This window comes from Coregonus clupeaformis, chromosome 36 (genome assembly GCF_020615455.1).
Source record: "Coregonus clupeaformis isolate EN_2021a chromosome 36, ASM2061545v1, whole genome shotgun sequence".
Classification (NCBI taxonomy): domain Eukaryota; kingdom Metazoa; phylum Chordata; class Actinopteri; order Salmoniformes; family Salmonidae; genus Coregonus; species Coregonus clupeaformis.
Window position 1 is genome coordinate 31,232,664 of NC_059227.1, and position 12,562 is coordinate 31,245,225.

The 12,562-nt window shown below is 41.5% G+C and overlaps 1 protein-coding gene across 2 annotated transcripts; it reads left to right on the forward strand.

Moving 5' to 3' along the window:
• Positions 1-298: 298 nt before the first annotated feature.
• spint1b (serine peptidase inhibitor, Kunitz type 1 b) lies at positions 299-11,928 on the forward strand. 2 transcript variants are annotated; one of them, XM_041865459.2, is made up of 10 exons: positions 299-1,320; positions 2,016-2,173; positions 2,586-2,727; positions 6,520-6,690; positions 6,837-6,866; positions 7,382-7,513; positions 8,626-8,676; positions 8,970-9,140; positions 9,600-9,659; positions 10,964-11,928. In XM_041865459.2, the coding sequence occupies exons 1-10, from the start codon at positions 873-875 to the stop codon at positions 11,146-11,148; spliced, it is 1,548 nt and encodes a 515-aa protein (XP_041721393.1). In that variant the 5' UTR covers positions 299-872; the 3' UTR covers positions 11,149-11,928. The 2 variants fall into 2 exon arrangements, with proteins under 2 accessions (XP_041721393.1, XP_041721395.1); XM_041865461.2 differs by having other exon boundaries at positions 302-1,287.
• The last annotated feature ends 634 nt before the right edge of the window (positions 11,929-12,562 follow it).

Sequence of the window (12,562 nt, forward strand, 5' to 3'; positions counted from 1 at the left end):
ATGAATTATTGACAAATTACACATTATATATTGACAAGAGAGGAGGGATGTTGAAGTTATGAATTACAAAGGGCAGCCAGCCTGATGCGACAGAAGCAACAGTCCACCGAAACTCTACCGCCCACATCAACGTCAGTGCGTCGGGTGCAGCAGATCATTTCACTTCCTGGATTTCACAGGTATGACAAACCCATAGAGATAGATAGAGTATTCATTATGGACATAACCCTTTTTATCATGGACATTACCATTGAGGGAATCCACCATGCTTACGCCATTTTAAAGTAGTCAAAGTAGCCTAGTCAACTGGGTGGGGATTCCTATGGGTTGTAGCCTCAATGGCGCTGCACATGCGTTCACAGACGATATAAAAGCACAGATGAGTAAAGATGAGTCCTCCATATATCTCTATGGACACACCTGAGAATTTTGCTGAAGTTAAATTGTTGGCCTTTCTTGCGAATGGAAACACCCAACGTAGCTGAGTGATTTAATCCCGTGAAGCACTCTCTTTACTTGGATTTTAAACAAGGAACGCAGAAAAAGATTTCAACAAATTGGCATATAGCCTTTCTTCTTTGTTTTCCTGCAAAATACAGAATTATTGCTATAACCCGTTTTGTCGGTCGACTATTGAACTAATTTCATGTCGCACGTTCTGTGTTGGGGAAATTAATAGAATATCGTTTTGTTTGAAATGAAATAAGACATTTAGTAGACTGAATGAGCGTTGAACCTTTGTCCAAATATTTTTTATAGGAGTAATTCACACGGAAACCGAGAGGAAACATAAAACAACACTCGACTGCATTTACCTTCTTTGTGTCGTAGGCTATTGCTCAGTAGGCTACGTCCTTCAAGTATCGGCGATAATGACTGCTCTGTGTACTGGGTCAATATTAGGATCTGCGCTGTTGCTCCTGTCAATAGTCTGCCAAGACAACGCACAGGTTACAAATGGAGAAGAATGCGCCAGGGATTTCATTGTGGGCAATGAAAACTTTGTGCTAGACACTGAAGACTCTGTCAAAACAGGAGCCAGATTCATCTCGTCTCCAACTGTAACCCAAGCTGAAGACTGTGTTGACTATTGTTGCAAAGACCCCAATTGCAACTTGGCTCTGATTGAGAATGGTGCAGAGAAAGGCTCGGTTACAACTTGCTTTCTGTTTAATTGCCTGTACAATAGAGAGTATGTCTGCAGGTTTGTGAACAAAGTGGGATTCACAAATTACATTTTGGACTCAGTCTATGAAGATTACCTGGGAGGACCTGAAAGCACCCGTGGTAAGATCAAGACTCGACTCACTCCAGTTACAGGTAGTCATTTTATTTATAGTCTTGTAGGCCTACGGACCAGTTTCCCAGATACATATTAATAACCATAATCCTGGACCAAGCATGTTTATTAAGGATTTAAATCGGCAATCAGGAGTTGAAACAATAACAAAGTACACTCCCTGCCACTGTTTCGCTAAAAAGCTGGAGAAATGGAGCCACTCTAAAATTCATAGACCGAGCTATGGATGCAAGGACTGACCATCCACGATATCAACATGATAGTTTGTATCATGTGTTGAGGCTATACAGAGTTTGTTTACATTTACTTTGGTTACAAACATTGGACTAATGGGGTACGACACTTGAACTAAGCTCATCAGGCATTTTTAAGTTGTATTCTTCAAGAATCAATGCATCCATATCATTGATTTATATGTTCAAAAATAGATGTATCTATTGCAGATTGCCCCTTTAAAGAGATGTTTCATCCAGTACTATAGGCTACATCTGGAAACCAGCCCATTGTTACTAATTAGTAGATAATTACTAACCCCCACAACTTCAACGATATCCAGCCCATCCCCTGCTTATGTCCTACAGTGATTTATTTTGTGTGTGTGTTGGGTACTGGGACAGGAAAAATAAAAGAATATCCGTGCAAATGGACCAATAAAGCAACTGTTATTACTATTGTTTTGATGGTAAGTCTTTTGCTGATTGGTATGGCTGCTCAGGTGATGAGGATAAGTTCCCCACGGCCAACGCGGGCCGGAACATTGTGGTCCAACCCAATGACAGGGTGACATTGAATGGCATTGAGAGCTGGGACGACAAAGGGATCACCAGCTACAAGTGGAGCCTTGTGGAGGGGAACAACACGGTGGTCATTACGGTGAGGGCATCAACCACCATAGTCTCATCCTCATTGTAATAACGATACACTTTATTGTCCCAGAGGGGAAATAGACTTGGGCACAAAATGAGGACTATACATTACACACTCAACACATACTCTTCATCATCATCATCATCACCAAACCGTCCTTTTCTTCATTAGCCAATGTATAATCTATTGTTGTTATTCAGAACAGTGCTACATGTTTTAATGGTGTGGACTTGCTGCAGGGTAAAAATCCAGGATAAATATGCACATTGGCCTTCAAAGTCTTTGCTAGTTTAATAATCTGAATAAGCACACTGATCAAGCGTTGGTCCAGCTAAAATGCTTGTTTTCATGAGACCGAGAGAAAGAGAGAGATATAAAAGGCCACAGTTGTATTTTTCTCTTAACCTTTTTCTTCCAGAAAACGGACCTGAAGGATCAGGTGATGCTGTTAAACCTGAAACCTGGGATGTACGTCTTCCAGCTAAAGGTTACCGACTCCAGCAACCAGTCAGACACGGATCAGGTCTCGGTCCTCGTCCTCACTCCAGAACAGTCTGAGGGTGAGTACTGAATTATGGGAAATGTCCATGTTAACGCTTTTAAGGATGTGTTTCAAAGTCGTCAATAACCAGATTTCCATCCAACCTTTTTATGTCGGATAAAACATGTCACGACATGCCTGATGGAAACAGAATATTTGTCGATAAACTTTCCAAATGTCGTTGAAATTGCTGCATGTTGTGTTTAATTGTTGTTCAGTATAAATGAATGTCATCCTTTGAACTACTCCTAGACAAACCTGGTCTTTGGTTTCCTGTAATCAGGCAGTTGACTAAGTATTTCCTCTACCCTGCATTATGATCGGTACCCCAGACACACACTTCATTTAATGTGTGTAAGCAAAAGTTAACATGAAGGCAGGGCCTTATTTGGTTACTGGTTAACATGGGCCTGGGTTTTAGTTAAAGAAAAATGTATATTTTATTGACGCTTGAGCCAAACAACTTCGATACAGTACTTCAATTACAGTCAACATCATTAGGGGATCTCAATGGTTTGTGAATTAAACTGATTATTTTCGACCATTAACCATTTTTAAGTCAAGCGTGTAGCTTTAAAAACATGTGTTCTTGACACCCAACACAAGGAGATAACCATGTGACCACTCCCCTGCTAAGCTAGGATCAGAACAGGTCTAGCGTGATTCACAGTTGAGTCACATCAGCCAGTAACTTTATTGGCTGAGGCTCAGCCCTCCTTGAACATTCCACAGAATGTTGTGTTGCTGTTAGATATTTCTGGGAGTTTTGTAACATGAAATGGGGTACTTGTGTTACAAATAGGCAATTTTTGTGTCATGGTAGAAAAAAGAAAGATGGAAACTTGACTGAGTGCAGCAAAGGGGGAAGCCCCCAAAACAGAAGTGTAGAGTAGGCTTGTGCCAATAGATAGTAGAACCAACCACAGTAGATGGCAGTAGATTTTTTTTTTCTCTTTTCTTTTTTCTCACTGTACTTCAAGTTCAGCTACAACTGCACTGTAGGAAGAGCCAAGATGGCCATGCAGGGGTTCCAGTGAAATAAAAGTCATAGCAACTACCACAACCTCTCCGGCCCTTTTTAAAATAATGTTTCCCTGTATTGGAGAGACTTCCTCCACATCTCGAGAGCTTGGGACTAGAAGGTTCTATCTGCAAAAAAATATGATTCTGAGATAATTAGCTTTCAAGTTCTGAACCCTCATTGGATTGAAGTGTCAGCAATTTTGATCTTGTGTTCTTTTGAACTTAACATGAATTGTGGTATTTATCTCCCGAGTGGCGCAGTGGTCTAAGGCTGTGCCACTAGAGATCCTGGTTCGAATCCAGGCTCTGTCGTAGCCGGCCGTGACCGGGAGAACCATGGGGCGGCGCACAATTGGCCCAGCGTCGTCCAGGGTAGGGGAGGGAATGGCCGGCAGGGATGTAGCTCAGTTGGTAGGTCATGGCGTTTGCAACGCCAGGGTTATGGGTTCGATTCCCACGGGGGGCCAGTATGAAAAAAAATATATAAAAAAAAAAAATAATAAATAAATATGTTTGCACTCACTACCTGTAAGTCACTCTGGATAAGAGTGTCTGCTAAATGACAAAAATGTAAAACATTTATGTATTTAAAGTACTACACAGTATAGTTGGAGAACATTGAACAGAACAAGACCGTCAATAGAATCTTGTAGTCCCAAGCTCTCGATCTCAGAAAAGTAAGGAATTCTATTGAATATAGCAACCCACTCCAGCTTTGTCCTCCGATCAATGGCCCCTATCACCTTATCTGTGTACTCATGCTATATGAACAAAAAGTCATTTATACGTGTGTTATCACTGAGCGGTTTATCTGAGGTAAACAGGAACTCTTAATCGCTCACTGCTGATGCACTAAGCTGATGAGGGTCCATATCCTCTTTGAAATGTTGACTAACTGTAATTCCACACATTGTCATCTGGGTTGAGTTAATGGCACACACAGAAATGTTTTGCAAAGGCTAACGAAAATGTATGCTTCTTATTGGACAAGTCCAAGTAGTCCCTCCCTTTTTTCTTCTGTATGATGCCGAATGAATGCAACCTAGGTGCATGTGATTGGTTGGGCAAACGGTTGGTTGCTATTATAAGGTTGGATAGAATAGATCAATTCATTGTTGCGTTGATATCACTCCATCATACCTGTGCTGAGTGACCGATCCAACATGGTAACAAGGGGAAGTGCCAAAAATCATTGCTGGATTAATTAATATTCAGGGTTCGAAGTTAGCCCCTATTCAAGTCAGTTTTGTTGAATGCCTTTGTGGGAATCAGAACAGTTCCCTTCCTAAGTACACCTACAGATCTGAAATGATTCAATGGGTATAAGCAATATGAACATTCCACCGAGCCTATCAAAAGGAAGGGTAAAACAATGACCTTCTTTAAGCCAATCCGATTCCTTCATGTTTACCAGAGTGCCTAGGGTTAGGGGCTAGGCCACTAGGGTTTAAAAGCTATTATGCCTGGCTTCTGTCACGTGCCTTGTCAGCTGTCACACCCTCCCCTTCAACCCTTTGTTGTGTCTAGTACACCCGTCCCACTCATGAGGCCCAGACAATGGTGTATGTCTTTATTGTGTGGCTGGAAGTGTACTCAGTGAGGTGAAGCTTTCAGATATACATATACAGTGGGGTCTGAAATGATTCACACCCTTGATAAAGATGAGCAATAATGACCTGTATAAAATACATTATTCAAATACTGGGCTATATTATATGGTCAGAAAAATTGGGAAATGATATTAATACAATTGCTCAGAGAAAGAGATTTTGTTTAACAGGTAATACTTTTTTTTCTCAAAGGTAGGGGTCAATTATTGACCCCCTTAAAGATTCTTATAAATAAAGTAGTCAAGCCTTTAGTATTTGGTCCCATATTCTGAGAAAGCAATGACTACATCAAGCTTGTCTTTCAGATTATTTTGGGCCCAATATAAATGAATGGTAAATAATGTATTGTGCCATCTTTGGAGTCACTTTTATCGTAAATAAGAATAGAATATGTTTCTAAACACTTCTACATTAATGTGGACGCTACCATGATTACAGATAGTCCTGAATGAATCGTGAATAATGAAAGTTAGAGGGTCAAAGATCATACACCCAAGACATGCTAACATCCCCTGTTATTGGGAATGGGGAGAGGTTAGCATGTCTTGGGGGTATGATCTTTGACCCTCTATCTGTTATCAAGGGTCTCAATAATTTTGGACACCACTGTATGCTCCATACGTTTCTATCTCAATGTTCTCTGGCAATGACTCTCCTGAACACACCCTTATTGACATTTCGCCATGAGCCTAAAGGGTGTGCATGGGCAAATGTAAGGATACAGTCATAAACTTCCTCTAATGGTGGCATTAGTGGCCTGTTGGCTGCAATAAGCATTTTATGGTTATGGGCTTAAAGGGTAGCACCAACACTGTGTATTGCAGATCTACAGTACAATGTTAAACTGTTCAGGTTGATGGACTTTTGATAAACAAGACTTTGTTGGCATGGTGAAGTGTGTTAAAGGGATAGTACACTCAAAATACACATTGGCATGATTTTCTACTTACCTTGGCTGTTGTCGATTGACTGAGGGCCTAGACAGTTTTGCATTATGGTAAAACTGAGGGAGCCATTGTCATGAATAGCTTATATAAATGGCATGTGCCATACATTGACATTACTGCCATGCTATGTAAAGCATAGATAATTTACCTATGTATCTCATGTAAAGTTGTAAAAAAAAAATCTAACCAATATTAACCCTCATAATCATCTCTGTCTGTCTGACTGCCCAGGTCACTGTCTTGTCCCCAAGAAGGTGGGTCATTGTCGAGGTGCCTTCCCTAGGTGGCACTACAACGGAGCGTCGGAGAAGTGTGAGGAGTTCACCTTCGGAGGCTGCAAGGGGAACCGCAACAATTACTTGTCTCTGCAGGAGTGCTCCGACGCCTGCCAAGGCGTGTCAGGTACAATGAGATGGAGCTGTCTGTCTGGCTCTCTCTGTTTGTCTCTGTCTGTGTCTGTCTGCAGCCGACTGACTGTGTGCCTGCCAGCTGTCTTTCATATTCTCTCTTGCAAGTTGAATAGATTGTCTCTCTTTTTCAACCTACAGCTGCTTCAGGAAGAAGAGTGCCTACTGAAGGTGAGTGTAATGTACAGTTGAAGTCGGAAGTTTACATACACTCAGGTTGGAGTCATTAACTTGTTTTTCAACCAGCTCTGTCAGGAGGAATGGGCCAAAATTCACCCAATTTATTGTGGGAAGCTTGTGGAAGGCTACCCGACACGTTTGACCCAAGTTAAACAATTTAAAGACAATGCTACCAAATACTAATTGAGTGGATGTAAACTTCTGACCCACTGGGAATGTGATGAAAGAAATAAAAGCTGAAATAAATCATTCTCTCTACTATTATTCTGACATTTCACATTATTTTAAGAATGTGGTGATCCTAACTGACCAAAAACAGGGAATTTTTACTAGGATTAGATGTCAGGAATTGTGAAAAACTGAGTTTAAATGTATTTGGCTAAGGTGTATGTAAACCTCAGACTTCAACTGTACATACTAATTTATGGGCACATAAACACTATCCACCACATAAACACTATCCACCATATCTCTGTTAAATATGTGTGTGTGTGTGTGTGGTTTAGGGGAGGTGTGTGGCTCCCACTGTAACTCTGGTCAGTTTACCTGTGCCAACGGCTGCTGTCTGGACGAAGTCCTGGAGTGTGACACGGTGACTCAGTGCAGCGACGGCTCTGACGAGGCGTCCTGCGACAAGCGTGAGTCCAAACACACACACACAGCAGTTCTTAACTTAACTAAATGACACTCTTTTTTTTTATTCTTGTACTGTCTCAATGCACACTCACATGACTCTACACACTCAAGCACACACTCACTTAAGTTGCTCACACACACATCATTAACACACATTTATACTGACTTGACACACAAACACACACACCCATATATGCTGCTGCTACTCTGTTTATCATACATCCTGATGCCTAGTAACCTTACCCTTCTACATATATACCTCTATCACTCTAGTATCCCTGCACATTGTAAATATTGCATTGGAACTGACCCTGTATATAGCTACTGACCCTGTATATAGCTACTGACCCTGGAACTGACCCTGGATATAGCTACTGACCCGGGAACTGACCTGGTATATAGCTACTGACCCTGGAACTGACCTGGTATATAGCTACTGACCCTGTATATAGCTACTGACCCTGGAAATGACCCTGTATATAGCTACTGACCCTGGAACTGTCCCTGTATATATCTACTGACCCTGGAACTGACCCTGTATATAGCTACTGACCCTGGAACTGACCCTGTATATAGCTACTGACCCTGGAACTGACCCTGTATATAGCTACTGACTCTGGAACTGACCCTGTATATAGCTACTGACTCTGGAACTGACCCTGTATATAGCTACTGACCCTGGAACTGACCGTGTATATAGCTACTGACCCTGGAACTGACCCTGTATATAGCTACTGACCCTGGAACTGACCGTGTATATAGCTTACTTACTTCTCAAGTGTTTTTGTTCTACCTTATGTTATTTTTAGTATTACATTGATATTGATTACTGCATTGTTGGGTTTAGAGTTTGGCAAGAAAGGCATTTCTCTGTACTTGTGCACGTGACATTAAAATGTGAAACTTATCAACTGAAATGAAAACAAGGAAGTCTGCTAGTCTCAAGTCACTTTACCTCACACACACATGCTCAAACCAGCTTAGTTTTAGACCATCTGTAAAAGAGTGACTCTTAGAAGATTGCTGAGGCACACTTCATGAATACAACAGAAACTCCTAAACATAACCATGCTGTGTCTGTGCAGCAACAATAACATGGTGCTTGTTTTGGCAGTGAACCAGACCTTCACTCGTCTCCTGAACATTAATGTGGACAAAAGTAAGGGTGAGTTGATTTGATTTTCACACCGAAGCTTACTATAGACCCTAATATACCCTTACCAAAGCAATACTGTTTATCCTACTACAGCCCTAATGCCCATACATTAATCCTAGCCCTAGATGCCTTACCCAATCCCAGTTCCCATTCTATAGACACAACCCAAGTATCCAGTCCCCTCAGTCCTGTAGTAGACAATACATTTATCACCTCTCTCTCTCTCTCTCTCTGTGTCTCTCTCTCTCTCTCTCTCTCTCTCTCTCTCTCTTTGTCTCTCTCTTTGTCTCTCTCTCTCTCAGCCCGCTGCACCGAGTCCCCCAGGACGGGGCCGTGCCGTGCCAGCCACTCCCACTGGTACTATGACCCGCTCAACAGGAAGTGCCATCGCTTCACCTACGGCGGATGTGACGGCAACGACAACAACTTTGACATTGAGGAGAGCTGCACTGAGACCTGCAAGGGCGTGACTGGTACAGAACTCTAGGCCTGTATTCAGTCTCAGAGTAGGAGTGCTGGACTAGGATCAGTTTTGCCGTTTAGATCATAATGATTAAGATTAGGAGGACCTGATGCTAGATCAGCATTCTACTTTGACACACTCTTTGAACAACTGAGCTACAGTTTAGGGCTGCGTTCAGCAAAATGTTATGGACTGTTCAGATGTTAGAATACAGAAATATATTATGTTCAACTGATCCGCTTCATTGACATGTAGAGTAAGGAATCATGTCAGCTCTATTTATGGCATTTCTATCTGCAACATTTAGTACTTTGCAGCTGTATTGTTCAAAGTAGTGCTATTTTGATCTACTGTATTTATTGCAGGTCTGTCTCCTTTAAGTCTATGTGGTCAAGCAAAAGTTTTCAAAGGCTTTGAGGTCAAGCAACATTGACCATTATTCTTAATGGCTGGATGTCTTTCTCTATAGAACATGATGTGTTTGCAAGGGGAATGTTTGAACGCTACGAGGAAGAGGAAACTGAGTCCGGTAAGAACCTGTCTATCTATACCTCCTCCAGGAGTTAGAACCTGTGTATCTATACCTCCTCCTAAACAGGAGTTAGAACCTGTCTATCTATACCTCCTCCTCCAGGACTTAGAACCTGTGTATCTATACCTCTTCCTAAACAGGAGTTAGAACCTGTCTATCTATACCTCCTCCTCCAGGAGTTAGAACCTGTCTATCTATACCTCCTCCTCCAGGACTTAGAACCTGTCTATCTATACCTCCTCCAGGACTTAGAACCTGTGTATCTATACCTCCTCCTAAACAGGAGTTAGAACCTGTCTATCTATACCTCCTCCTCCAGGACTTAGAACCTGTGTATCTATACCTCCTCCTCCAGGACTTAGAACCTGTGTATCTATACCTCCTCCTCCAGGACTTAGAACCTGTGTATCTATACCTCCTCCTCCAGGAGTTAGAACCTGTCTATCTATACCTCCTCCTAAACAGGAGTTAGAACCTGTCTATCTATACCTCCTCCTAAACAGGAGTTAGAACCTGTCTATCTATACCTCCTCCTAAACAGGAGTTAGAACCTGTCTATCTATACCTCCTCCTAAACAGGAGTTAGAACCTGTCTATCTATACCTCCTCCTAAACAGGAGTTAGAACCTGTCTATCTATACCTCCTCCTAAACAGGAGTTAGAACCTGTCTATCTATACCTCCTCCTAAACAGGAGTTAGAACCTGTCTATCTATACCTCCTCCTAAACAGGAGTTAGAACCTGTCTATCTATACCCAGTGCTTGACTTGGGTGAGAGCTCACCGGAGCTGAGTACCGGCACCTCCAAATGTTCTACTGCTTGAGCTCCTGTTCCTCTTATAGAATATTAGCTCAAAGGTATAGTGGAGCTCCTGAACCTAAACATAAACAGTACTGGAAGCTATTTCAATCCAAGTCAAGCACTGGCTATCCCTCTTCCACTGTCATCTCTTGTTGCTGAAAGTTTCTCAGTCGGTGTCCTTAGTTATACTTTCTCAGCATTCTCTGCTGTACGTAGCCAGATTGTATTCCATACACAGTGGGGACATTTGGGCTACTTCCTCTGACCTCTGTTTAGTCACCTAAACCAGTGTTTCTCACAGGATTGCACATTTTTGTTACAGCCTAGCACCAATACATCTCATTCAATTATTGGCTTGATGAAAAGTTGAATCAGGTGTGTTAGTGGTGGTCTGTAACAAAAATGTGCAATCCTTTGAGAAACACTGGTTTAGACGATTTATCGGACTAAATGCTGGTCTAAACCTTAATCATTTGTCTGAATGCTTCTGTTTCTCCAGGCTCCATCGCTATAGCTATAGTGTTAGCGGTAGCCATCATGGCGGTGCTGGCTGTCCTGGGTTACTGCTTCCTGAAGCACAGGAAGGACCGTTCGCAGCACCAGCCCGTGGCCACCAATGTCCCCCATGTTGCCTTTGAAGACCGAGACACCCTGGTCTACAACACCACCACCAAGCCTGTCTGAACCAACAAGCACCTGCCTGGCTTTCAGGACCTTGGTATATTGTGTTCATGTGTATATACTGATCTAACCAGAGAAGGACCAGAGCAATAAATACACATCTCCAACACAGGTCCAGAAACTCCAGATACAGTCAGTAAGTGAGCAATTTTAAGCAACATTTCACTTGAACAGAGCTTTGCTTTGGCTCCTCCTTGGACAACCGGTTTTTGCTTTCAGAGAATTTAGCATTAAGGAGTTGGTACATTAGCATGCTCTGTCGAAACCATTCTGCAGAGCTTTGAGTGCACAAAAAGTATGAGACATGGGCACAAATCCAAATACTATGTATGTGTGGGCTTTTTTAAGTGTGTTTTGTATGTAACACATTCTCAGGGGGAAAAAATCTTTGTTCTAGGTTTTTCTTACAGATTTTGTAAAGATTATTTTTTTTCTTTACCTTTTTATTTATAAAATGTGATTAGTCGCAAGGTTTGTGCTGGGTTTGCATTAGGCGTTGTTTTGTCATGAAAATGTATAAGGTTAACCACACCAGATTTTAAATGTAGGTACCAATAAGTGCTCTATGTACGTTTTTACTTACTGAAATATTATTATTTTTAAGCTGTGTTTATGCACCAGTGTGTCTGTGTACTGAATTGTTATCATACTGTAATCGTTTCTTACTTTAAGTAACAACCATGGCCTAGATCGTGCGGTAGGTGTCTTTTTTTTAAAAAGTGTTCTATGTTTGTGTTTCATGTTTCCTTTTAACCGTAATAAAACGTTAATTACATAATAGAATGTTGTGGTGTTTCTATGTAATTTGTACAGGGCATTACATATTTTAGTTTATCCACTAGATGGCGATATTGCACCAATGTAGCCTTGCATCATTTGTTAACTACAAATCAATAGACCAAACCACTACCCACTAGTATGTCAAATTCTACCGGTTTGATTTCGAAATTAAGAATTGCATGCCTGTGGCATACGAGTAGCCTACATAGCTACATTGCTTGCTGAAGTCACATGTGGTCTTATAATTATAGTATATAGAGCATGGTTGGTCAATATCCTCAGAGGATATAGCCTGAAAGTACTCTCCCCTTACAAACATTTGGTTCTGAGCACCGAGATTAGAGTAAAAGCAATCCAAAATTGTTAATATAGAATTGAAATTGAATTGTATACAACACAATCACCCACTTGTTCTGAATAGGTAAACACAAAGTTTGGCATCCTCCCCAAGTTTCATAATCAAATGCATAACAAGCCTAAACCCAAATTATATTTTGCCTTAATGATTGCTTTTGGCATAAGATTGTGTATGCTTTCTCCTTCCAAGTGAATACTTTCCCTGAGCAATTTGAAGATTCCTGACAGGTCCTGACTTGCGTGGACCTGCCCTTAGTTTGTTTACCTCCACAATAGGGTC